The sequence below is a fragment of the Colius striatus genome, chromosome 2 (assembly GCF_028858725.1).
Source record: "Colius striatus isolate bColStr4 chromosome 2, bColStr4.1.hap1, whole genome shotgun sequence".
Classification (NCBI taxonomy): Eukaryota; Metazoa; Chordata; class Aves; order Coliiformes; family Coliidae; genus Colius; species Colius striatus.
In genome coordinates this window covers 120,511,948-120,536,162 of record NC_084760.1, presented here as the reverse complement: position 1 = coordinate 120,536,162, position 24,215 = coordinate 120,511,948, and the positions used below count along the sequence as shown (strand labels likewise).

Genomic DNA, 24,215 nt, shown 5'->3' with positions numbered 1-24,215 from the left:
TGACACTGTTTACCACTTCGGTTAATATGTGGACTTTGTATTCCCCCTTAAGTAGGTATGATCCCTAGAGCTCCAAAAAGCATTAGCTCCATTAACATCTCATTTATCAGAGGAAAAAAAGATCTATTGAATAACCCAATTAAAATGTGAAGAACAACATCTGAATTTTGGCTGTAAGAGCTGCAAGACTGTGGGCAACCATTTTTATAATTGCCATGGCCACATATTACCTATTTTTGCCTCTGGATTACCTGAATTCAATTTTCACACCTTTATGTGGTTTTCAAAGAGTTAGGTGGGGTTTGTTTTTCAAGTCTGTATTTTACCTTTATTTTTAAGCTCTATAAAAATAGATAAAACACTAAATTTCCTCAAGTCTCTTTGGACACACTATTTCCCTGACCTAATTTACAGGGAAAAAAGAAGTTTAACAAAATGACTTTAGAAGACTGGATAAAACAATCTACTCCTATGTATAAAGCCACAAGAGTTTACATTGACCAAACAGGAAGGATGAAAACTTCTAGAAACATTATTATGGATCAGCAAACAAAATGGTGACAGCTCTCAGTGCAGATTATTCACACATTGCTCTTTTCCACATCTGCACCTGAAGCAAAACATGACTTAAAATACATTATTTGCATTGGCTTTAAAGCTTTCCTGTGAAAAACCTTTCAATTTTATTGTTGAGAGAAGGGGAAATCACCTGTAGCTTGGCATTTTGAGTTTGTAGAGTTGTGTTTTGCTCCTGTAGAGAAACAGTCTGTCTCTGAAGTGCAAGAATCTGAGCCTGCAGATTGCTGTTCTGTGTCTCAAGTTGCTTTAACTGTGTCTTCAGTGCTTGCTTCTCTGCCTGCAGCGTAGCATTCTTTCAACATGAAAGACAACAGAAAATTTTAGCTCACAGCTGTTCACTGAACTTCAAGAAAAAATCCTGTTTTCTCCCAAACAAACAAAGCAGTATGACTTTGCACAGATTTATAGAGTGGAATAAAACTGTAAGCCACCTTATGTAACAAAGTAACACACAGTGGTATCATCACTTCAGGTTAAGATGGAGAAAATGGGCAACTAATAGTGCACTTCTGGAGAAACACTGGAGAAATCTCTATGGCTCATGTAAATAAAGATTATGTAAGAGGGATTTAAGAGGTATCTGTGGATTCAAAAGGGCAAATTCAGGTTTCCACATTTCCATTTAAACGCCAGACACAGCATCCCTCGGGGCAGAATCCAGCTGCTTCATTAACTATCTTTAGTTCAGATTCTGCTTGGTATGTAAGCCAGGTGATAAATTGCACACTTTGTATTAATACTCTCATTTCTATTACTGGAACAGCTCACAAGAAAGAATTAAAGTCAGTATAGTATTGGAAATAGAGCTTACATTCCTTTCCACTTCGATTAATCTATCTTTAACTTTCAATAACTCTCTAGTAGTTTCCTGATTTTCTTTCTCCCACTTATTGACAGGTTGATTGTCTTCTCCACTTCTTGGAGGAGAATTCTGAACCATCCTTTCCTCTTCTTGTCTTTGCTTGAGAGCTTCATAGTTCTTCTTCACCTGGAACGATTTAGGACGACTCATTTAGAATTTCCCCTTTTAGAGGTGGTGAATGGTTGTGTGACCACATCACTCCCCAGAGAACAGAAAGTGCTATGTTACTTCACCTGTACATTTGGTTTCTGTGTATGTTCGGGGGGATGATGTACAAATTATATATGGATAAACTTAATTCTAACAAACACTTGTCCAACAGACATCTATTTGCTGTTTTACTTCAGTGCTTTCAACTGTATCCCCCAATTTCTGTAACAAAGTCTAAGGATGTCTTTTCATCTGTCCACTCAGGCTGTTCAAGGAAGACCTGAAAGTGTCACTGAAAAGGACTAATTTTGGCATCCCAAATGAAACCAGCTTCACATTAGTGATTCACCTAATATATTTAATGACCAGTGAATAAAGTCAACAGCTCGTGCAATTTCAACCCTGGGCCTGCAGCACTGCAGTCTCAAAAAGCTGTCACAGCTTTGCCCTGCTTTACATTACTCAAAGAATGCCCATTTTTTGCTGTCTTACACAAAAGGTCAAGTGTAGAAATAACAATAGCTGGTGGAAGAGTAATTTAATCTTAGAGGAAAAAAAAGCCACTCTTACTGTTTTAAGTTCCTGACGGAGCTGCTGGTTTAAATTTGTTGATTCTTCTAAACGAGCCTCCAAAGCTGCAATTTTTTCCTCTTTGATCTCCAGAGACTTCTTCAGTGTGGATTCTAATTTAGACTCCAAAAGCTTGTACCTGCTGATCAATGACACCACACACACAAAAAAGCCAGCATTTCAACAACTGATTTGAGGCATTTCAATTCTAAAAGGTCCTCAAACAGTAACCTCAGAGCTACACTCAGAAACACTTGAATCTATTCAAAAGCATGAAGGTATCTCAGTATTAATATCAAGTCTTGGGTCTAAAACAAACAGAAGTCTACAGTCAAAACCATTTTTTAATCCTTCTTTCTTTTAAAACAAGCTGGATATACAACAAGCCAAGTTCAGCCACGCCAGGAGGGTGCTGGCTTTATTTGCATCATCAGTGTGTGTGTGATGACAGCACTCTTCCTCTGGCTCCACTCCAGGGAATCCAGTGGGGACCTGAACTAAATTAGAATGTGAAGTATTTGGAGAGCAAGATTTTCATCAATTCCTATTTCCTGCCAGCTCACAAAGAGGAGGCACTAGGGAAGGAGACAGAACACAGCCCTTTGCGTGCTGATTTGATGTATGAATGTGCAAATTGCTCACTCAGCCCAGCTGCTGATTCAGACTGTTAGCACTCCTGATGTGTGAAGACTCCATTTTTTACCATTTTACAACATTGTAGAGCACCTAAAAAACCCAAACCACATATTCAGAAGTGGTCAGATTCAGAATGTGTTGGTTTAGAACGGCATCTTCTTTTCAGAAAATCCTGAAAAGCACACTCATTGATCACTTTTAAGCAGTGAAGTCCCTGCACATATGCTGAGAATCTGAAAAAGATCCCACTTGTCCACACATCAGGATAAAATAAATCAAACCATAAATATCCCCCTTTTCATCTTGACTGCTGAAGTATCAGTTTAGTGAACGGAATAGACTGCAAGAGACTCCTGAATAGACAAAGGCATTACATCTAGCCAGGAACTGGAGCAGAAGACCAATGGCAAGAGAATTAATAAGTAGAAAGCTGTCCAGTAGCATCATACAGAAGGATGAGAATCTCAGATTTTAATGTATGATGAGTAATTCTCTGGGACTATGGCTGTCTATGGCTGGTAGAAAAGATCCTGGTCTGTAGCACATATTCAGCTACAAATAAGAATTTCTGCTACTGAAGAGTCATGCCATTATGCAGAAAACAAAGAAGGAAAAAGACTAACAGCAGAGACCAAAACTCCAGTTGCCTTTGGACACCTAAATAATGAAAAGCAGTACAAATGTTCTGACCGTCATTGAGACGTGGATATTTCAGAGTCACAATCCACAAATCCTTTGTCTAAAGACAACAGACATAGAATCACAGAATCATAGAATGGTGGGGTTGGAAGGGACCTTTAGAGATGATCCACTCCAACCCCCCTGCAGAAGCAGGGTCACCTAGATCAGGTCACATAGGAACATGTCCAGGCGGGTCTTGAAGACCTCCAGGGAAGGAGCCTCCACACCCCCTCTGGGCAGCCTGTGACATTGGAAAAGCAAGAGAAAATGGAACACATTTCAAAGTTGGCTCACCAAATATGGTCATCTTAGGCCTCAATACACTCAGATGTACTATCAAAAGCACTCAAAACCCCCACAAGCAGCTCTCTCCAATTTGGGAGAGAAAAAACATGCATTTTTATTTCTGCCATCAAATTGAGAGAGACAGGCTCAAAACATGTTGGGAAGTAATTTTGGCCACCACAAACCTAGCTTTCTACAGGCCTGCTGAAGCAATACTAATGCTCCTCCTGGTTAATAATCTAAACAAAGCAATCCAAGTACCTTTTGGATGAATTAAACAGTTGAGACTAATGGAAAGGCAGGGCAGTGGCAGAGCACAATTTCAAACCAACCACGTTTAAAACAACTATTCCCCATTCACAATCATCCAGCTCTACATCAAGTTGGTAAAGACAGGTCTACATTCTGGTTTGAGAAAAAGCTCACAACAGTAGGAGTCCAAACACCTTCACATCTAAAACTATTTGGTAACAAGCAAGAGCTCAGAGGTAGGCTTTAGATAATGTTCTGGGTAACCTGCAAGCTATAAAGCTTACTGGACACCTCCCCACAGATCAGTCTGAATAGGCACATCATACCCAGCTTGATATCCAAATATCTTGTACCATCAAATACTCCATCTGCTTTTGTGGTCACTTCTGGACAACAAGCTTGCCATGAACACCTTTCTAGACAGGCATTATCTCCTGCTGCAAAGAATTAGACATAGGCTGTTCTTAACGATGGTGCAGCTGAGCAGCACCCAATTATAAGAGATGTAATGTCACCAACAGACATTTGCCAAGTGCAGGTTGAGCCTGTGCTCTGGGCTGTGCTCTTAATGCACAGCACATACACCACACACAAAGTGCACTGACTTCTTGGAAAAAGGCCACACCTTAGGAGAGCACTAAGGGACAGTGAATGAAAACAAAACTGTGTGATTCCCACAAACAGCTAACCTGGAAGCAAAGGAAGAAATGAAACAGGTCATGACAGGTGCCAGAAGTATGCTAAAAGTTCAACTACAGATTATAATTAAACACAAGATGGATGAAGCTCCCCATTTCACAGAGACATGAAACTCCAAATTTCTTCCAAATGATAATTTACAGATCCAGTGTAACAATGTCTGATCTTTACAGTTACAATCATTTGTAAGTAAAAGTGCCACTGCCTGGAAAGCAGATGAAGATTCATAAACCTCTTGATATAGTATAATTTGGAGAAGCATCTTTACAGAACAATATTCTCTCCCTTAGTGAGAACACTCACTCCACCATTTCAAATCTAGAACATGATTTAGGAAAGTGTTGCTCAGTCTGGACTACCTCATCTAAGCAGTTTAAGCTTCTACTCAGCTCAAGGATTGGTTCTTCTTTGTATGATGCATTCACCTAAGGACAAACCAAACATGTACTATGCACTGCATGCTATGCATTAATGCTTAAACTGGAAGAAATCACACCAGTTCATGTTCTGAGGACTTTTCTTAATAGAAAAACTCATCTGTGAGCTGAGAAAGGTAGATGAAAGTGACCAACAGAGAACAAGAGGAGGCCACAGATTCTCCCTGCAGGATTCTGGCAGCAATAAAGAGAAACTGAATTAAAAAAGCAGTGGTTTGGTTTGCTTTTTATAAAGAAGGCCTGAAATCAATCTACATGTTCATGACATTGGTAATAACAGATTATAACAGCACCCTTTTTTTTTTAGAGAGCACAACTGAATAGCATCTTGAAGTAAAGACTGGCTAGAAGCCCACACTAGTCTGCTTTTGTCCTGTCCCAAATTTTCCCTAAATCCCTGCAGGATAAGACAGAACACAACACACAGCAGAGGAAACAGATGTCAGGACAGCAGCTGCTTTATAATGGCAGGTGTGGCAGAGCGATAGAGCCAGTATAAAGTTCTGGAGAGGCTCGAGTATTGGATATTTCCCAGCCATTGTCACTGGGAATGCAGCTCCTTCAGGCAGGAAGAATTGGAAGGAAACAGTTTTAAGGAAAGAATGAGACAGTTTCAGGTAACCATTATGTGAAAAAAGAGTAAAAACCACGTTTCTAGCAGTCAAGATGGAAAAAACCCCACTTCGGGCCTATTACCTTTTACTGCTCCTGTTCCTAACTAGAACATAAACCATTTTAATTATACATTAACTGTACCTACTGCCATCCTTCATGAAACTTTGTAGTAACAAAAAGCAGCAACTCACTGTCACAGACACATGAAAGTCAAATCACATCAACTACATTAACTTCAAAGAAAAGCAAGTTCAATTGTGGGTCTGTTAGTGTGTTCCAAGAATCTCAGAGCATGTACAAAACCAGCCTGTGAAACCATTTCATCTTTATGAATAAAAGTGTCCCTCATTTCTACACCGTTCCAGGTAGACCTGGCCCTTCTCACCTGTCGTCACTGCTCTGTTCATCGTGCAGGAGACGTTCCTTGTTCAAGCCTATTTTTTCAAGCTCATGGGCAAGTTTTTCTAGATCATTGTTCATTTGTTGGGTCTTCAATTTTTCACTCACCAAGTCCTCACACAGATAAAAATTACAGTCAGTGTTATCATATCAATAAAATGATGCAGTCTTAATCCTAGAAGTGCCAAGGCAAGAGTCTTTTCCATCACTACACAACTCAAGTGTTGTCTCCTCCCAATTGTTAACTTTCAGCTTTATCAAGTATGATGGTTTTAACTATCATGTGATTCACTGTAGCTGTTTATTCCCTTCCTTTCTGTACAACTTCCCCTTCCAATTTGAAGGTTTCAGCCAGAACAAACACTAACATGAAGCAGCTTAACGATGTTTATTTAACAAAGGCTCCATGAGAGCCCGAAGGGCACCTGACACAATTTAGTGCAAGCTGGTTATACTGTTCACAGAATCCCAAAATGGTGGGGGTTGGAAGGGACCTTTACAGATCATCCAGTCCAACCACCCTGCTAAAGCAGATCCCACCTAGATCAGATCACACAGGAACTCATCCAGGCTGGTTTTGAAGCCCTCCAAGGAAGGAGCCTCCACACCTTCCCTGGGCAGCCTGGGCCAGGGCTCCCTCACCCTGAAATAGTTTTTCCTTAAGTTTAAATGGAATTTTTTGTGTTCCAGCTTTTTTCCATCACCTCTTGGTCCTGTCACTGGATACAACAGAAAAAAAGTGCTGCCCCAACCTCCTGCCACTCACCATTTAGCTATTTGTAAATACTAAGATCTCCCTGCAGTCTCCCCTTACCCAGACTTCACTAGATTTACTGTATCAATCCTGACTCTCTCACACTTTCCTAGCTGGGACCATTACAGGTGTTAACACTACACAGATTCAAACAAAAACAAACTGTAAACTTCTCAAAGCCACCATTTCTCTGCATCACAAAGGGATTTCTATTTACCTCTCTTAGAGTGACCAGGGTTTTCTTATCAATGGTGGCCCTTTTCACCAGCTCCTTGTTTTCTTTTTCCAGCTCTTTCAGGCGTCCACACGACTCTTTATACACAACTATTTCTTTGAATAGAGATTTGTTTTCCTTTTCCAGGTTACTAATTTTTACATTGTTTTCTTCTAAAGTACTGTCTTTAATCTCTGCTTGTTGCCGAAGCCTTTTGTTTTCTTTTTCTAGCTGTTTCTTATCTTTTTCCAGCTGAGAAGTCTCTTGTTCTAACAACTTATTCTCCTTCTCCAATTGCTCTAGGCGCTTACTAGAGATTTTTAACTCTTCCAAGTTCTTTTGCAGAGTCTGATTTTCAGACTCTAAATCCTGTAATTCGCTTTCGAGTTGCTGAATCTTCTTATTGCTGTTTTCGAGGGCTTTCTGTAGCCTTTGGTTTTCTGTGTCTAGCCCTTGGTAGCTGACTTCCAAGCGTTCAGTTTTCTTAAATGAGGCTTTCATGAGTTCAAGGCTTTTTTTAAGCTGCTCCTTTTCACTCTCTAGCTCCTTGTTTTCTAACTGTAACTGCGCCACTTTAATGCTGGTACACTTCAAGGATTCAATCGTTCTCCTTAACTCTAAGTTTTCTTCATCGAGTTGTGAATTCTCCTTTTCTAAGGATTCTAATTGAAAAGTGAGATTTTTTAGGCTATCCAAAGCTTTTTTCAGCTTTCTGTTCTCCATTTCCAGGTCTGAGTTCTCTTGTTCTAAGGCCTCGATCTTCTCACAAGTAATTTTTAAGTTAGTTATTTTTTTCTGTAACAACTCGTTTTCTTTCTCGAGGTGATGCAGCTCATTCTCAAGTTCTTCTGCCCTCTCCCCTTTCTCTTTGTAGTGTTCCAGTTCTTTCCTGATTTGTTTTTTCTCAAATTCAATCTTATTTAACTTACTGCTGGTCTCTTTAATAGACTCGTGAAGGATCTTATTCTCTTTTTCAATTTCTTTCATTCTTGCTTCAGCACTGATTTGTGAGCGTTGTCTCAGAGAAGCTACTGTTTGATTCAAGTGTTCATTTTCCTGTTCTAATAGTTTAATCTAATTTGGGTAGAAAAATGGTAAACTTTGGTGAACAACACACCAACAAGTAATTACTTCCCTATATAAAGTAAAAGCCACTATTATAGAATGACAGAAAGATAATCACATTACACTGTATTTCCTTTTTAAGCTTAAAAACAATCTCTTACTCTACTGGTATTTATTTGAAGCCATTCAAACATTGTGTATGTACAGAAGCTGGAGACCGACCACAAAGTCAGTCCAAGTGAATCTTCAAATATCTTCCTCTTGGATATTAGTAGGTAACAGAAAAACAACAGTGACAAAGCACAAGCCAAAACAAAGCTCTATCTGTTTCTTGGCATCATTTGCATTTACATAGATTTAGACTCTTTTTCTTCAATACTGTAATTTCCAGAGAAATGTATCCACAGAGAACAAATCTGCACACAAGTTCTAAACCAAACTCTAGATGGAGGGAGGTGTGGGAGCTGCAGAAATGTCTTTATTTCACTTGGGAAGAATAGAGGTGGTTTATTTGGAGGAGGCCACAGACAATAACATTTTGGGAAGAAACACCAAGTTATATGAATTCTTGAGTTAAGAAGAACCCTTGAACATGCTGTTCTAAAACAGATTCCAGAGGCAGTAAAGCACATGCAAACTGAATTATTTTCACAGGCAATATATTCCCACATCTACTTCAAAAGACAAAGGCAGCATTTACATCTTCATTTTTGGATTTCCTGACTTTCTCAGTTACTCCAAATAATCTGAAATTATTTGGGTATGTAACAACAGGCAGCAAAATGCAGGAAACACTTTCAATCCATGTTGAAGAATACACTAATAACACAGCATAAGGGATGTTTCAACAATAAACTGTTTTGGAGCAAAGCAAAAGTGCTAGTTGTGATGAAAAACAGAGTGAGAAAATTACAGACTGTTCTTTCATATTGAAGTCTGAATGTAACTATTAATTACAGAATCCACAGCTTTGTTTCTGGCCATTGCAAACTGTTCTGACACCATTAATGAGAAACTAATTAACAGGTGTCTAAAACCACAACTTGGTAACATTTGTTTGCAGAAGCTGGGTTGTTGCTGAACAACATGTTGTCATCACTTTCCCTAAATTCTGCTTCTATCATCTAAATTTAACACCAACAAAAATCAAGATCAATGCCTCCATAGTTTTTGAGGACATGAAATGAACCTTGTACAGCCCCCTCCAGTAACTTTCAGCACAGGTTTCTAAAAGACATCTAAGTCAGAATAATATTCCTAAGCAGAAATAGTGCTACTCCAACACATTTAAACCAACACACATATTCTTAATGGATGAATTGAGACTTATGACTTACTCCAGAAAGTTTTAGCCCTTTTTTCCCCCTAGAGTACATTTTTAATATATAAATCAAATGATTGTAACAATGAACACTTCTAAACACGACAAGCTGGCATTTTGTCTTTAAAGTTATCCCCATTGTTCTTCTGAATTGAAAATAAAGCTTCAATGCCAAGTGTTGGGGTTTTTTTTCCCTCTTTTCTAAGCCTGGAATTTGATCTACTGATTACACTGGGGCCTTAAACTTTAAAATACAGTATTCTGTGTTCCAAAATACTGAAACTAAAAAAAAAAGTCAACTTCATCAACAAGTACCAGTGGAATTTATAGGAAGGTAACTACAGTTCTCATTCTGAAGGACTTGGCTACTAAAGATGAGACTCCCACAAGTTTCCGTAACTCCTGTTTCCTAGGGGCTGCCTTCCACAGGTCCTCTGAAACACTCTGCAACAAGTTGTCAGTGCCCATTACAGATACATCAATGATATTAAATACTCTCTCAAACACAACCCAAACCTTTTACAAAGACCCTTGTGCCAGTTTCTCGCAATCAAAACCAAACTGCTACCCACTGACAAGTCACAGCTAGAAAACAATCTAGTATAGGGAAGTATTACGAAGCTGGATATGGTAGTTCCCAGGTCAGATGAACAAGAGTGAGCAGCACAGGAGGAACAGAGTCAGCAGCAGAGCAGCAGGCCAGCTCTGCTGCACTGCTCTCGTCAGGGTCCCTTCGAGGGACTGGCTGCTGTAATTCTCATTAATACTCCGACATTACTTCAAACACTGACCAGCTGTCTGGAACCTGTTTTCCTCCACTGAGAGGTGTCTGGCTTACCTCCAAAGATCCCAATTCTCTGTTTTGGCTGAGCTACACCCTCTGAGCAACTACAGCAAATGCACAGCCCACGAAAGCCACAGCAGCATTACAAAACACTCAAAAGTTCTAAAACTACCAGTAAAGCCTCAGCTACAAATGAGTCATGCCTCTCACTGGCTGCAGGTCTTAGACAAGCTATTTCACTGCAAATATGTCCTTTTGGCAAATCTGCTACATTTACAATCCCTTCATGCCTGCAAAAATACAAAAGGAGAATGGTACAGCAGCATTAAGGCTTTTGAGTCTGCTACTCACTTGTCGCTCTGAGTTTTCTCGAAGTGCTTCCAGTGTCTTTTCAAACTGTGCTTTTTCTTTCATCAAATCTTTACTCAAATTTTGGCTGTTCTGAAGACTTTGTTTCTCTTGGCTAATTTCATTCTCGAGCTCTTCAAGCTAGGGAGAAAGAAAAACAGTTCAAAAACTGTAGTTAAAAATGACAACAGTATTACTCTTAGCTGGGTTGAAGGCACTCTTATAGCAATGCATAAAGGGAGTTAAAGGAAAGTAAAAAAAGAGGAATTTTCTGTTCTTTATCTGAAACAATTTATCTCCTGTAGGAGTAAATTCAATTCTGACAGAATTTTCTCCCTGGCTCAGAAGACTGCATCTATAAAGTACTTTTGCAATAACAAAATGGTCACATTTCACTAGGCTCTGGATATTTTCCCCAAATATCTCTTTTTCCTCATGAAATTCCTTTTCAGTGAGATTTATATTGCTCCTTCAAGTCCCTTTTAACTCACAAAGCCTGAATGCTGTTTGATCTTACTTAACTGTTTCAAGAAGTACTTGTGGTGATTCCTTGGGAAGGAAGCATACAGGTTTGTTTTGTCAAATGGTTCCAACTCCCAATGTGGCCAGACAGAAAAACTCTTCACAAGCAAAAACAATCAAGTGTGATTTTATTCCTGTCACATGTGTTTTAGTTTCTTAGAAGCAACATACACATTGTATTTTTAAACAGTGCTCTGCTGGAAGGTTTATATTGTATGTCAAGTCCATCATCCACATTACTCAGTCCCAGAGGAGTTCAGCCCTAACGTGGAGCCCAGGCAGGGAGAATACTTTTAGGAACAAATTATCTAATTTACACATTAAAATGCTGCTGAAATAATACAGAGAAATAAAAGTACATAAAGGTAGAAGTATGGAATTTGTTCCTCTGTGAAGCAAATTGTTGCTCTGAAGCACACAAAAAACATGGCATCAATTAGGCTAGAACCAATTAGGATGAGAATACCAATTTTTGACCAGTGTTTTGCCTCCCACTCAAATTCTGATGTTCCTGGTCCCTTGCTTGGCAGACCAAAGCATGTTTTACGTGGGTCCAGGCATTTGTTTTTGCAAAGGAGATGTAACTGGCTTAATCAGCCCAGCATGGATGCAGCCTGTGTCTGGGAATCAAATTTATCCATCACCTGCCCAACTGTGCATGAGGAGTGCAGTTCCTGGGGTCACTGTATCTCCTATTTACAAAGCTCTGGATTAGCAGGTCATTTTGAGAGAGAGCACATCCAGATGGAAGTAGACTCTGCACACAGGATTTGGAACAACCATTTTGTTCAACTTCAAGCTTTCTGCTGAAGTGATCACTGTTCAGAACGTTGTTTTTATGGGCAAGTGAGAAAAAGGACAAACAGACATCCAAAGAACAGTATCAGACAACCACAAGGACCTACTATTGCTTGCTTCTTATACCCCTCCCTTTCTTTTGTACCCTCTTCGCTGTCTTTGTGGTACTGTAAAGAAACTCAAAAGCAGCACACAGGCTGCTTAACAAATCAGAAGTATGGAAGTATGGAATACAAGAGGGATTGCTTTCAATTTACTGTTAAAAAAATCACCTCTCACTCAATGAATAATCTAACATCTGAAAGATCTGCTGAAGTAAAAGCTACTTCAGAAACTTTACATGTTTCCCCCCACTGTAATTATTCCCCATTTCAGTCTTTATAAATAGCACTAGAATAAATGAACCTATTAGAGATATGTAATCTGGAGAGAAAAATACTCTGGATGAGCACAGATGTATCTGACAGACTCCTCCCATTTACTTGCTCATCAATTCCTTGGCCTATCTTCTCTCAATTATGAATGAGGACACATGACCATATTTTGTGCTTAGATGAAGCCTGGCTCATGTGTCCATGTCCACATACTTTCCCCTGCTTAATAACTACAAACACAATGTTCTCAAGTTTCATAAAACCTTTTCATTCCTTATTATGTCCCCAATATTAACACACTGTTTTTTTCCCCTCACTGGTTTAAGACCTTTCTGAGTAAAATGGTCTCATTCTTACATCACTAATAAAACAGCATCATTAGAGAAAAAACTCTCAGAGGTTTTCTTTTTTACCATAAACTAACAAACAACATCACACCACTTAGACTCTAGTAACACTTTACCCAAAATAAAGGCAATTCATGAAATTACTCTTCAAAAAGAGAATGGCCAGCAACATTAGGCAACTGACACACAACTCAGGCACACACTGATGATTACCTTTTTGCTAAGTCTTTGGTTTTCTTTCTCCATTTTCAGAATCTTTGAAGTACTGCCTTCCACAGAACCCACTGCACTTTGTAATTCTTCCACTGTCTTCAGCAAACTTTGGTTTTCCATTTCCAGCTTCAATAATCTGCTTGATGTCAGTTCATTCACCTCATGACCAAGTGACTTCTGTGGCACTGTAAGAGAAAAAAAATACCATTAAAAAAGAAGATACCCATGACCTGGAGTTCTTGGACTCTACATTTTTTGACCTAGGGGATTTAGAAACCTTTGACACTTCCCCCAAAAACTTTAGCCTTAGCCAGATAACACTTGGCAGATGCATAAGAGGAAATGTCCTACTGATACTACAGTTTTTGATCACAGAAGAGATTTGTTTACTGCAACTGAGGATGTATCTCTCAATCTCCCCAAAGCCTTTGTGTGGGATCCAGTGTACGACCAAGCATGCTACACTGGAAGAATCAAAAGTTTTACCACAGCTGTCTCTGCAAACAGTTACTCTGAGTAGCCTTAACAAATCTTTCTTAACTTTGACAACAGTAAAGCAAGAAGACCATGCAACACAGAATTAGAAGTTTGGATGGCAACACAATTTAACTCTAAGGTACTGACAGGTTTTACACCTCTGTGCAACTGAACAAGAATCACAGGATCACATAGGTTGTACTTCTGAGGACACGTGGGAATGAGTAAACTAAAAATTAACCAAGACCAAACCACAACATAAACAATCCCAAACCCCAAACTGTCACATGTCCAGAGGACAAAAGACTCTGTACTTTAGAAAGTCCTGTCCTTTCCTAATACTGTCTAGCCTCCAAGTATTCATTTTCTGTTTTATCAGTGTAAGCATTACTATGTTTACCTTCAGAAAGCTCAGTAGTCCTATTTATCTGTTCAAGTTCCCAGCCCAGATGCAATGATTCATCCATACTTTGTTTCTGAGCCATTTCTAGAGTCATATTTTCCTCCATGAGTTCCTCAATCTTCTTTCTGTCCATGTCACGCTCCTTAAAAATCATTTCACATGTAACTTTAAAAAAAATATGTCTCAACATGCACAAAGTAAGTTTAGTATCCAGTATGCCACAGAGAAATGCAAAAGGCATTTTCTGATTTGCTGCTAGTCAGACAGGGAGGAGAAACTTTATAGAGAATTTAGAAGAGCAGTGTAAAATCCAATGAAGAAAAAGCTGCAGGAAAGAATCTCTTATAACCTATGGCAATGCCTACTTGTTGTGATAAGTGAACTCTGAAAAACAGTATCAGGAAACAGAGCATAAGTGACAAGAACTGCTTAGTAGCACATATGAAAGCCAAACAGACAAAGAAGCAAAATTTCACAAGACTGCTTTGATGTAAAAGAGCTGTTACAGGACGAGGTCCATGATGAGAGTGTCCCACCTGGCTCTTTACAGACCCTTCTCCCTGTCCATGCTACTTTAACAGGACTAAGTTACAGCTACAACTCTCAACATTTAGCAGAAAATGGGTAATAATCTGTCACACCTTAAAGAAAACAAAAAAACACCTAAACCAATCATGCAAACTATGTCTTTATAGTTTAGAACATTTGCTTTTTGAAGGAGAACTGGTTAAAATCAGAAATTATTTTGGGAATAATCTTCTGAAGAACATGTCACTACATTGCAAGAATTTGAAAGCTGAATAACCTCTTTTAGCTAAGTATCTAAGGTACAATCAGCTATCTGATTGTATTGCTTCTAAGAAAAAGTATTGCTTTTGCAATTTTCCCTTCCCTAGGCAAAATCAAAGCTACTGTAGGAAATGGTATCTGAAAAGTGTTAGTGAATCAAGCCACACCTTCTTCACCTCCTACACCATTCTCACTGAAGTTCTTTTATCAAAAATGGAAGTGAAATTCCATGTGTATCAGTTGTCTTTAGCATCCTCCATTTGTACTTACCATCTCCATATCATGTAATTTAGCTTTTAGTTGTAGATTCTCTTTTTCTAACTCATGTAATTTATCGGAACGGGCTCGTGTCCCCTCTAACTGATCTTCCAACATTGTCTTTGTTTCTAGCAGCACTTGATTGTCTTCCTTTAACTCCTGCAAGAATTAAGCAACAAAAAAAACCTCACAAAGATGTATTTCCTTATTAATACAAAACCTCATGTCTAAAGTCCTTTTAACAATGTTTCAAACTGCACCATGTACTCTTTTGCGACTCAGAAGAGGTGAAAGAAAGTCTTAATTAATTCCTCCTTGGGTTTCTTAACACTTAGTATATATCCTAAACAGATGCTCCTACTGATCTTGCTGGTTTGCAGCTATGGTGAATACTTGACTTCAAATGGAACTGAATGCCGTTAGACACCGGGTCTCTTACCTAAAACCTGTAACTTATCACAAAATACTGTCATATAACCTAGAGCAAGAAGCTATAACACTGCTTTCAGGCCTCAGGGTTTAAGTCATTAAAACAACTTTGGAACAGCCACAGCAAACAAAAAAAAAAAAGACTGTTATTTGGTATTGTTTTTCCTTAACATACCTCCACTCTAGCTTTGTAGAATTCAATATCATGCAGCCGCTCTTTATACCGGCTGACTTCACTTTCAAGCTTGTCGACTCGTATTGCCTTCTCACGAAGAGCATCCAACTCATCTCTATACACCCTGGCAGAACGGGCATCTGACAGTAAATTCATATTCTAGAGAACAGGAAAACACAGAAATTCAGAGTAAGAATACTGGATGGTATATGCTCAGGGATAACTGCTTCATTACTGAAACTGGGGTAATGCAGAGGGAGCCAAGGCAATTCTCACAAAGGTAAAGAAACAAAAATGTTAGAGGCTAATGCCACATTGGCATTCTTTAAGAAGAAGTATGTATGCAGCTGTGAATTTTAGAACAGCAGGTTTCCTTTACAGATGTTCTCAAATGACCCCAATCCTTTTATACACTCAACACAGTAATAAACAAATCAGGTATTTCCCCTCATCGTCAAAGACACAAAGACCAGACAAAATTTCAGGCCATTGTTTTTGTGCAAATTAAAACAAAAAAGCAGGAAAATATACTTTCTAATACAAAAGAAATTGTTTCTAGTGGTGGCAACTTCTTTTTGCCTACATGTTTTTAAACAATAGATTTACAAAACCAATACCTCTTGCTGAAGTCTCTTCAGTTCAGTTTCCATCTGCTCAAGTTCTTGTTTACAGTCAAGCAACTGCTCAGTCTTTTCCTCACTGAAAACAGAGAACACAAAATAGTTCAGGATGACTACAAAACTTGATAACCTTCATCTCATTTGAGAGCAAAATACTGAGATTCCTGAGACTTCCCTTTTAATTCAGAATTTCATGGATGTCAGAGTGTAAAACTGAGGTCTGTCTTTATGCTTTAGCTATTCCTTAGGTTTTAGTCTACATCTCTTTTAAACTTCACTGAGATTTCCTACTTGTGCAGGACACAAAACATTTGGGTGTAATGAGGTTTTTTTTGGTGTGATAAGGAATTTTTTTGGTAAAAAACCACCCAGACAATACACATGGATGTGTACCAGGAGATGCACATACAAAAGTAAACTCAGAGTAACTTTAAAATACATGTTCAAAAGGTCCAGATATTTTCCATGAGCACAAGACAACGACCACTGATGCATCCTCTCTCACTGATCAGGTACAGCCAACCTTAAAAGCACTTTTATACTTATGTAATTCTTCTTAGAGGAGAATTGAGGTTTTCAGGTGCCTTTATCCATTAAAAGAAGATAATGCTTAATAATCTTATTAATTCTATGAATTGCATAATGAATTTTAAATTTATGGAAACACCACAGTTCCTGCTTTAGTCTATTCAGAAATCTGTAATGAAAACAAATTTAACAGAGTAGTACAATTCTTACAGGACTCATTCTTAACTGGCAGTTAACACTTCCATCTCAGTTCTCACAAAGACACAGAACACCTAATGTTCAAACTAAACCTGCGTTTCAGAACCAACAATATTCACAGCAGAAAAAACCTGCCCTGTGCAAAACTGTATGCCCTTGAAAGACACCCTGCATAGTCAAACCTGTTAGCATATTATTGCATATTTTGCAGTACAAGTGTGAAACAAAGCAGGAGAAAAGGGAAGACTAAGAGAATTTAATGGGCTAAAGTGTAGAATACAACCCAAAAGAAATCATACTAAAAAGAATATATTTATTTTAAACAAAACTAGAACAAGTACTTTAAAAATAAGCCAGTCTCACAATTACTGATCTTTTGCAACCATACATTGTTTCTAAAAGGTCACTGACTCTACAACTATACCCTGAGTATTCAGAAACCACACTGCAATACAAATGTGTTCTGTTAGACCACTACAACTTTTCTGTTCATATTCCTCTATTATTCTTCCATTTAGAAACAGACAGCATTTAATATAGAAAATGAGGTGTGCCACTTCCAATTCTGGTTTCTATATTATAAGCCTCAAAGAGCTGTTTGGCATCCAGCTGTTGGTATATGGCACTGCAATCTTTTGTATGGAGTCCTACTAGCTGCAGTGCATACTAAACAAGATAACGAAGGTTCATCGCCAAAACCAGAATGTAAATAATTTTTAAGCTGAGTATTTCCAACTCTGGAATGAACCTGATTTAATTTTTATCAGATAAATGTAGCATTTAATACCAAATACTACAGACAGAGGCTAATTTATCCAAGACTAGGATTTTAGATATGCTGCTACGCATCAAGGAAATTTATTTACGAACTGAATTCAAATGGAGTGCAAAATGTGAGATGTTCTGAGCCATCACTGTTGCCCTAATTGCATGCTTCAGCTACAGACTAGAGGGGATTGTACTAAATTATACAGAACATAGCAGTGTTCACTGTTTAGGCTATCTATTAACTGCCAATCAAACTAATAACAGCAATTTTTTCACTAATTTTCTTGGTGCAGCTGTTTATAGAATATCCTGGGCGGGCTCGTTTCAGTAGACACATGATAATACAGACATCAGGGAAAAAGAAAGCCATCTTTTTTTGTCCTCTATTCTTCATGAAGACCAAGATGTAATGGGGGAAGGGGATTCTCTGAGTAAATCAACCAGATACTTAATCCCACCAGCTAAAGATGATCTGATCAACAGACTGATAAGAACAGGCCAGTGAGCTAATAACTGTGACTCATACTACCTTTAACTTGGAATGTATTTTCATGTCTCCTCCCTTCATGAGATATACTGGATTAAAAAATCCTTATTTATGCTGTTTCTAAACTCTAGGCCAGTTATCATACATACTGAATCTCTTCAGATTTAGCATTTGTATGTCAAGTTCAGATTGCATACACCTCACTGCTAAAACACTGCACTCAGGGAGAAAGAAACGCTCCACTGGCCTATTGTTGTTCTTCAAATAACTCTTCACTGCTGCTCAGATTTGTTCCTAGACTATGAAGACAAAGTATCCACTGATACTGAATCAATTCTCTTCATGAAACAGAAGGGATAAAAAAGGTTTTAATTAGAATATGAAAAACAAAGATCTTTGTTATAATGGGACTGATTTTTCACAGTACTTGGATGAGGTGAAGAAGCAGAACACACCCCTTAGCTAAGAGGTCAGCACAGCGGGGAGAAGACTACACTCCCTTACCTGGATGAATAAAGGAGTTGGATGAATATATAAGCTGGAAACTAAGAAATTGTAACTGACCCAAGCTATAAAATTTACTCATTTTACAAATTGCATTATTCCTCAGACTATTTATTACTCTGTTTCCAACATGAATCAGACAGGCAGTTTAATTGTGCCGTCCAGAAGGAATCACTACAGAACCATCTCCTTTTAAAAAGGCCATTTTTGCCACTAACCCTGGAATAGTCAGGACACAGCTCTTGTTTCCAGTCCCTACCTGCCTGTCCCACGTAATCCTTCTTGAGTGTGTCACCCCAAAACTGACAAGATATTCTCTTAGAAACATACACAACTACAGATCTATTAAAACCACAGTCAGACATTCATTAATGATAACAAACAATAGAGGAAGCACGAAGAACTTGCTGATGAAACAACAGTACGTAAAAGAGAAAGGCAAGGCTGCATTTCATTAGCTGTGAGTATTTCTAAAAGACATGTAATTTATGCAAACAGCCCATCACTGTATTGTAACATGCCCAAGAGGCAGCTCAAACATGGTTAGTTTTCCAGACAGTTCAGAGTACAAAAAGATACGAAACTACCACAGCAGTAGTTCACTGATTTCTGTATGTTTATGCTCAAAACACCAATATAGTTCATAATACAGATTAAGACAAACACAGATGAAAAGCTGTATTTATCACACTGGTCTATAAATACGCCTGTATGCCAAAAATATGCTTCCTGGGGTGCAGTAACAAAAACAAGCATTCAAAAATATCACTTAACATTGGAAATAATTGTGCAAAATCAACATATTAAAGCTCTACCATACTTCCACAGTCTGCATGTACTCACAGCTCTTGCCTAAGCCTTCTTATCTTTGCTTTGGCATCTGCGAGCTCCACTGACAGGTGCTGTCTGCTCTCAGTGCGCTTCATGCCAGGAGATCCACAAGGTGATTGTGCTGCTGATGCGTGAGGTAGGAAACGGAGACAGTCCCGCTCTTCTGAGAGCTCGATGATAGTCTGAGAGAGAAGAATTGCATTCAGAGTGATTTTTGTCAGAAACTAATCATTCACAGCCTTAATAAAGCCAAGACAGAAACAAAGAATAATGGAAGTTTTGACACTTGGTAAGTGAGAAGCCCCACGTACTCCTCTACACCTAAAGCAAACTGTCACACCTATCTAACGCTACCATTTGGCTATTCCTCAGCTACTCCACTTTAGACTTCTAAGGCCACACAATTACTGTGCTCAGAATGGACTGCATAAGGAATGGGCATCAATTCCTTGAACATGAGGATAAATATAAACCTCTACAGAATCTGGGGCTCTTCAGCAGACAGCAGTGTGCTTGTCAGCTAAATAAACCATCAGACCTACAGGAATATTCCTATTTGGTCATATAAATAAAGGTGATGTTCTGATACAAAGATCTCTTGTATTTTAAAGTTACTTTTCCCTTGCACTGCTAAAAAGCACTACCACACATCCTCTCCTCTCACACCTAAGTTTCTGCTTCACTCTTAATCAAAGCTGTGCCCTGGAAAGACAGTTGCTGACTGGCAAAGGAATACCTGCAACATCAACATATCCACCACACTCCACTGAAGGGTAAATCTGAGAACATCAAGATGATTCATAACTTGCACCTTTTATGAAATGCCTTTCTGTTTCTTGATTCTCACACAGGACAAGGATTGTGCCTCACGATAAGCTTGTAAAACCTCCTCTCCTAGCATGGATTCTGCTCCAGTTCACTCAAATCTGTACAAGAGCATACAGTAACGTGTAACAGTCACCGTTCAGTGTTTGGCTTGCCAACGGATGGGATACTGCGTCCTAGAAACTTCAGATGATACAGCTTTGGATTTTCTGTTTCCAACTACAAACTTTAAATGTTATTTAAAGTTGTTTCAGACTCCAGTTAGACAAAAAAGATCCTCTATCATCTTTTTTACTTCATCACAGTATTCAACAGCTAGAATACACACCGTAACTACCTGAAACAATCTTTTGGCAGCAAGGACCCCTTGTTGAACTATGCTAACAGAACACACATTAAACTAGTAGTTATAAAAATAATAAGCTGTGTAAGTTTAAAAAAAATGTTTCTTGATAGTTCTTGTACCCAACAAACCACGTCCATACCTCTGAGTGCTCATCTCTTTCATCTATAAGTCTTTTTAAATGCAACGCCATATTTTTCAACAGAGGTTCAACATACTCTTGTGTCAGTACAATGACATCCATCCACTGCAGATCAAACACGTTTTCCTGATTATGAGTTACCTACATGGAATGGAATGGAAGAGAAAAAACATCCCTTTTAAACTGTAAGAGCAGAAAGGAAGCACAGAGTAAATAAAGTTGAAATTCTATGTGTTAAATTCTCCGGCTGAGGTATGAAAAAACTATTCAAAATGGATTGAATTCATGTAATGGAACAGATTATTATCTACCTGGAAGCACCTCGTAGTTCTGGCAAAATAAACAGCAAGAGGTGACTATTCCATAATATATATTACACACAAGATCCATGGGATTGGAATTATTTTATAAAGAAGTTTGCACATGAAATCATCACTAAACTAAACGTGCTGTAACTCAGAGACATTCTTGAAGCAACCCACTTGCTTGAAAAGTGTAACCCCAAAGAGCTTCAGCACAAAATCATTTTGTTAATCAACTGAAAAAGAAACATTTTTTGCTTACTACAACCACTGGAAACCCAAATCACATATTTGATTTCCTTGGTTTTGCACAGATGAAATTAATCTTCTTACAACACAATATTCTACCTCCAAAAAAATTAAAAGCCCCCCCAAATGACAATATACCTCTTGGATATGGGCTGCAACAGCTGCTCGTGTGTCAAAATCCAGACCTTGGATTCTTTCAATAAATTCTTCTTTTTTCTGACACTAAAAAGAAATAAAGCTCTTTGATATACACAGATAGATTTATAAACCTCCACATGTATCTTCATTCTTTCTTTGCATTTCTAAGTCACAAATGATAAAGCTAAAATTAGAATGATCATGTTATCATAGAATCACAGAATGGTAGGGTTGGAAGGGACCTTTAGAGATCATCCAGTGCAACCCCCCTGCAGAAGCAGGGTCACCTAGATCAGGTCACACAGGAACGTGTCCAGGTGGGGCTTGAAGCCCTCCAAGGAAGGAGCCTCCACACCCCTCTGGGCAGCCTGTGCCAGGGCTCCCTCACTGAAACAGGGAAAGAGCTTTTTCTGATGTTTAAGTGGAACTTTTTGTGTTCCAGCTTCATCCCATCACCCCTTGTCCTGTTGCTGGCTACTACAGAAAAGAGGGATGTCCCAACCTCCTGATACCCACCCTTTAGATAGTTATAAATGTTAGTAAGATCTCCCCTCAGTCTCCTCTTCTCCAGACTAAACAGCCCCAGGTCCCACAGCCTTTCCTCGTATGAAAGATGTTCCAGTGCCCTGATCATCTTGGTGGCCCTGCACTGGCCTCTCTCCAGCAGTTCCCTGTCCCTCTTGAGCTGAGGAGCCCAGAACTGGCCACAGGACTCCAGATGAGGCTCAGCAGGGCAGAGTAGAGGGGGAGAAGAACCTCCTTTGACCTGCTGCCCACACTCTTCTTGATGCCCCCAGGCTGCCATTGGCCTTCTTGGCCATGAGAGCTCATTGCTGGCTCATATTTAGTTTATTATCAATCAGCACTCCCAGGTCTCTCTCTGCAGAGCTGCTCTTCAGCAGGTCACCCCCAGCCTGTGCTGGTGCAGGGGGTTGTTCCTTCCCAGCTGCAGGACTCTGCACTTGTCCTTGTTGAACCTCAGCAGGTTCCTTCCTGCCCAACTCTCAAGCCAGTTGAGATCCTGGCCAGTTATCAACCAGTAATTTTGTTGACCAATAAGCACTTGGTTTATGACAGTTACAGCTTTCAAGACTTAGTATCTACTTATTCAAATTTGATGACAGTATATTTTTCAGTGCCAAGCTGGTGCCCAAGTTACCTATTTAAGAACATGACTGACCAACATTTTCAGCTTAATTAGCTGAATTGTACAGACTAACAACAGCAGTCCATCAAAGGAGTGTAAAAAAAATGAAACTGTTGCAGTAAGATATGAGTAAAGAGAATTCTTCAATACTTCACCATTTCCTTCCTTTCTTTACCATGCCAAGGCAATTAACACTATGATCATTAATAAACTATTTGAAAGCCTACATACACTGTGTGCTATACTGATACAATAAATCATTAGAGGTGCAGAGCTGTAGGCTTTTTAACTTGAAGAACACCTAGATTTTCATTGAATGCAACAGTACCACTAGAGGAAGGAAAGTTAAAGTTATCTACAACCTCCAGTAATAAAACATTAAGGGAAGAGACTGTTAACACTTAAACCATTCCATACAAATATAAATGTAGTTAAACTTACCTGAACTGCACAGCCAAGTAAAAGGAGGAGGAGTTTTTTTATTTCTTCAGTACCTGGCTCTAAGGAAAGTAAGAACAAAAAAAATGACATGTGTAAAATAGGAATTTGAGTTTCTTTCCCCAGTCCACAGAAAACATCTGGTTTTCTCATTATTTTCATGTAATTCACATTAATCTGGTTTAGAGAACAAAAATATGAAGAAAACCCCGTCTTTCCAGCTTTCAACTTAGTCCTTTTTTGCCATTTAACTGCCAACTTTCAGTATTAACACAGAGCTTAACATCCACAGTGGTAACAAATGGAAAATACAGAACTTCAGCCCTTTCTAAAGCAAAACTTGACATTTGCAAAAGCCCTTTGGACATCTACAATCACACTTCCAATGCTAACCTCAGGTGTCTCAAGGTACTTACACAAGTGCTTACATTATTTGCCACCCCCAAGCTGTAAGAGGGAGGTGACAAGTTCCTTTAAATTATTTTACATAAAGCTATAGCAGATACTCATTTGCACATCTGAAAATCAAAATGTACTTCCAAATCTGTCCCTAAGCATATTAATGTCCTAGAGAAGCTTAAAGAACTCTGTTTACAAATTAGTAAGGACATATCTCACTTTTTATACTCCAAGTGTCCTTGCCCTGCTACTAAATACACACTGTATCTAGAATAGATATGTCTTAAAGAAAATAAAGGATGGCAAGAAAATTAAGGCCAGTTGGAATTAAACTTTATGTAGTTACATATCATTTTGCTTTATTGAAACAGAAAACACTATCCTTTGGGCTACCTAGGAATAAAAGGGTCCTAATAGCACCCTTTCTACAGTATACTCTGGATTTCTGCCAACAGTTCATTGCATTGTTAGCCAAGCAGACAAAAGCTATGCTGCCAAACGGAATAATGCTGGGTCTGGGTAGAAAACGGACTTTTCTTCTGCAAAACTGTGCTCTGAGACACAGCTGGCAGAACTATTACCGATACCAAGAGATTCATTCTCAGTCCAAACAGCAAACAGACAATGTCTAGCACGGACTAAGGTATGCACAGTCACTCTTGACCCTGACCTAAGCTACTCAAGCCCCTGTCTGTAAAGGACTCGGTTGGAAATGGAAGATTGTCTCCAACGATCGCAAGGCAATTACAAGCATCTAAAAGAAAACACAACCAGAACCTTCTTTCTGAAATGGCAGTTTGCAAACTTCTACACTGGGCAACTGAGTTTAATTTGGATCATCTTCCTCACAAGAAAGATGC

General features: G+C 38.8%; 1 protein-coding gene across 16 annotated transcripts in view; it reads right to left on the bottom strand.

The window, feature by feature from the left end:
- CCDC88A (coiled-coil domain containing 88A) overlaps positions 1–24,215 on the bottom strand; it is a 77,956-nt gene that overhangs the window by 27,500 nt on the left and 26,241 nt on the right. For 13 of the 16 annotated variants that reach the window (XM_061989321.1, XM_061989322.1, XM_061989323.1 and 10 more), the window contains 15 exons: positions 22,960–23,018; positions 21,372–21,455; positions 20,683–20,823; positions 19,385–19,554; positions 16,054–16,135; positions 15,437–15,595; positions 14,845–14,991; positions 13,783–13,927; positions 12,906–13,090; positions 10,655–10,792; positions 7,137–8,207; positions 6,152–6,279; positions 2,162–2,303; positions 1,391–1,567; positions 710–871 (listed from right to left, as the gene is read on the bottom strand). In XM_061989321.1, the coding sequence (XP_061845305.1) occupies positions 710–871; positions 1,391–1,567; positions 2,162–2,303; positions 6,152–6,279; positions 7,137–8,207; positions 10,655–10,792; positions 12,906–13,090; positions 13,783–13,927; positions 14,845–14,991; positions 15,437–15,595; positions 16,054–16,135; positions 19,385–19,554; positions 20,683–20,823; positions 21,372–21,455; positions 22,960–23,018 (2,990 nt within the window). The remainder of the gene's footprint in view (positions 1–709; positions 872–1,390; positions 1,568–2,161; positions 2,304–6,151; positions 6,280–7,136; positions 8,208–10,654; positions 10,793–12,905; positions 13,091–13,782; positions 13,928–14,844; positions 14,992–15,436; positions 15,596–16,053; positions 16,136–19,384; positions 19,555–20,682; positions 20,824–21,371; positions 21,456–22,959; positions 23,019–24,215) is intronic. The other 3 variants (XM_061989324.1, XM_061989310.1, XM_061989315.1) reach the window with 1 other exon arrangement.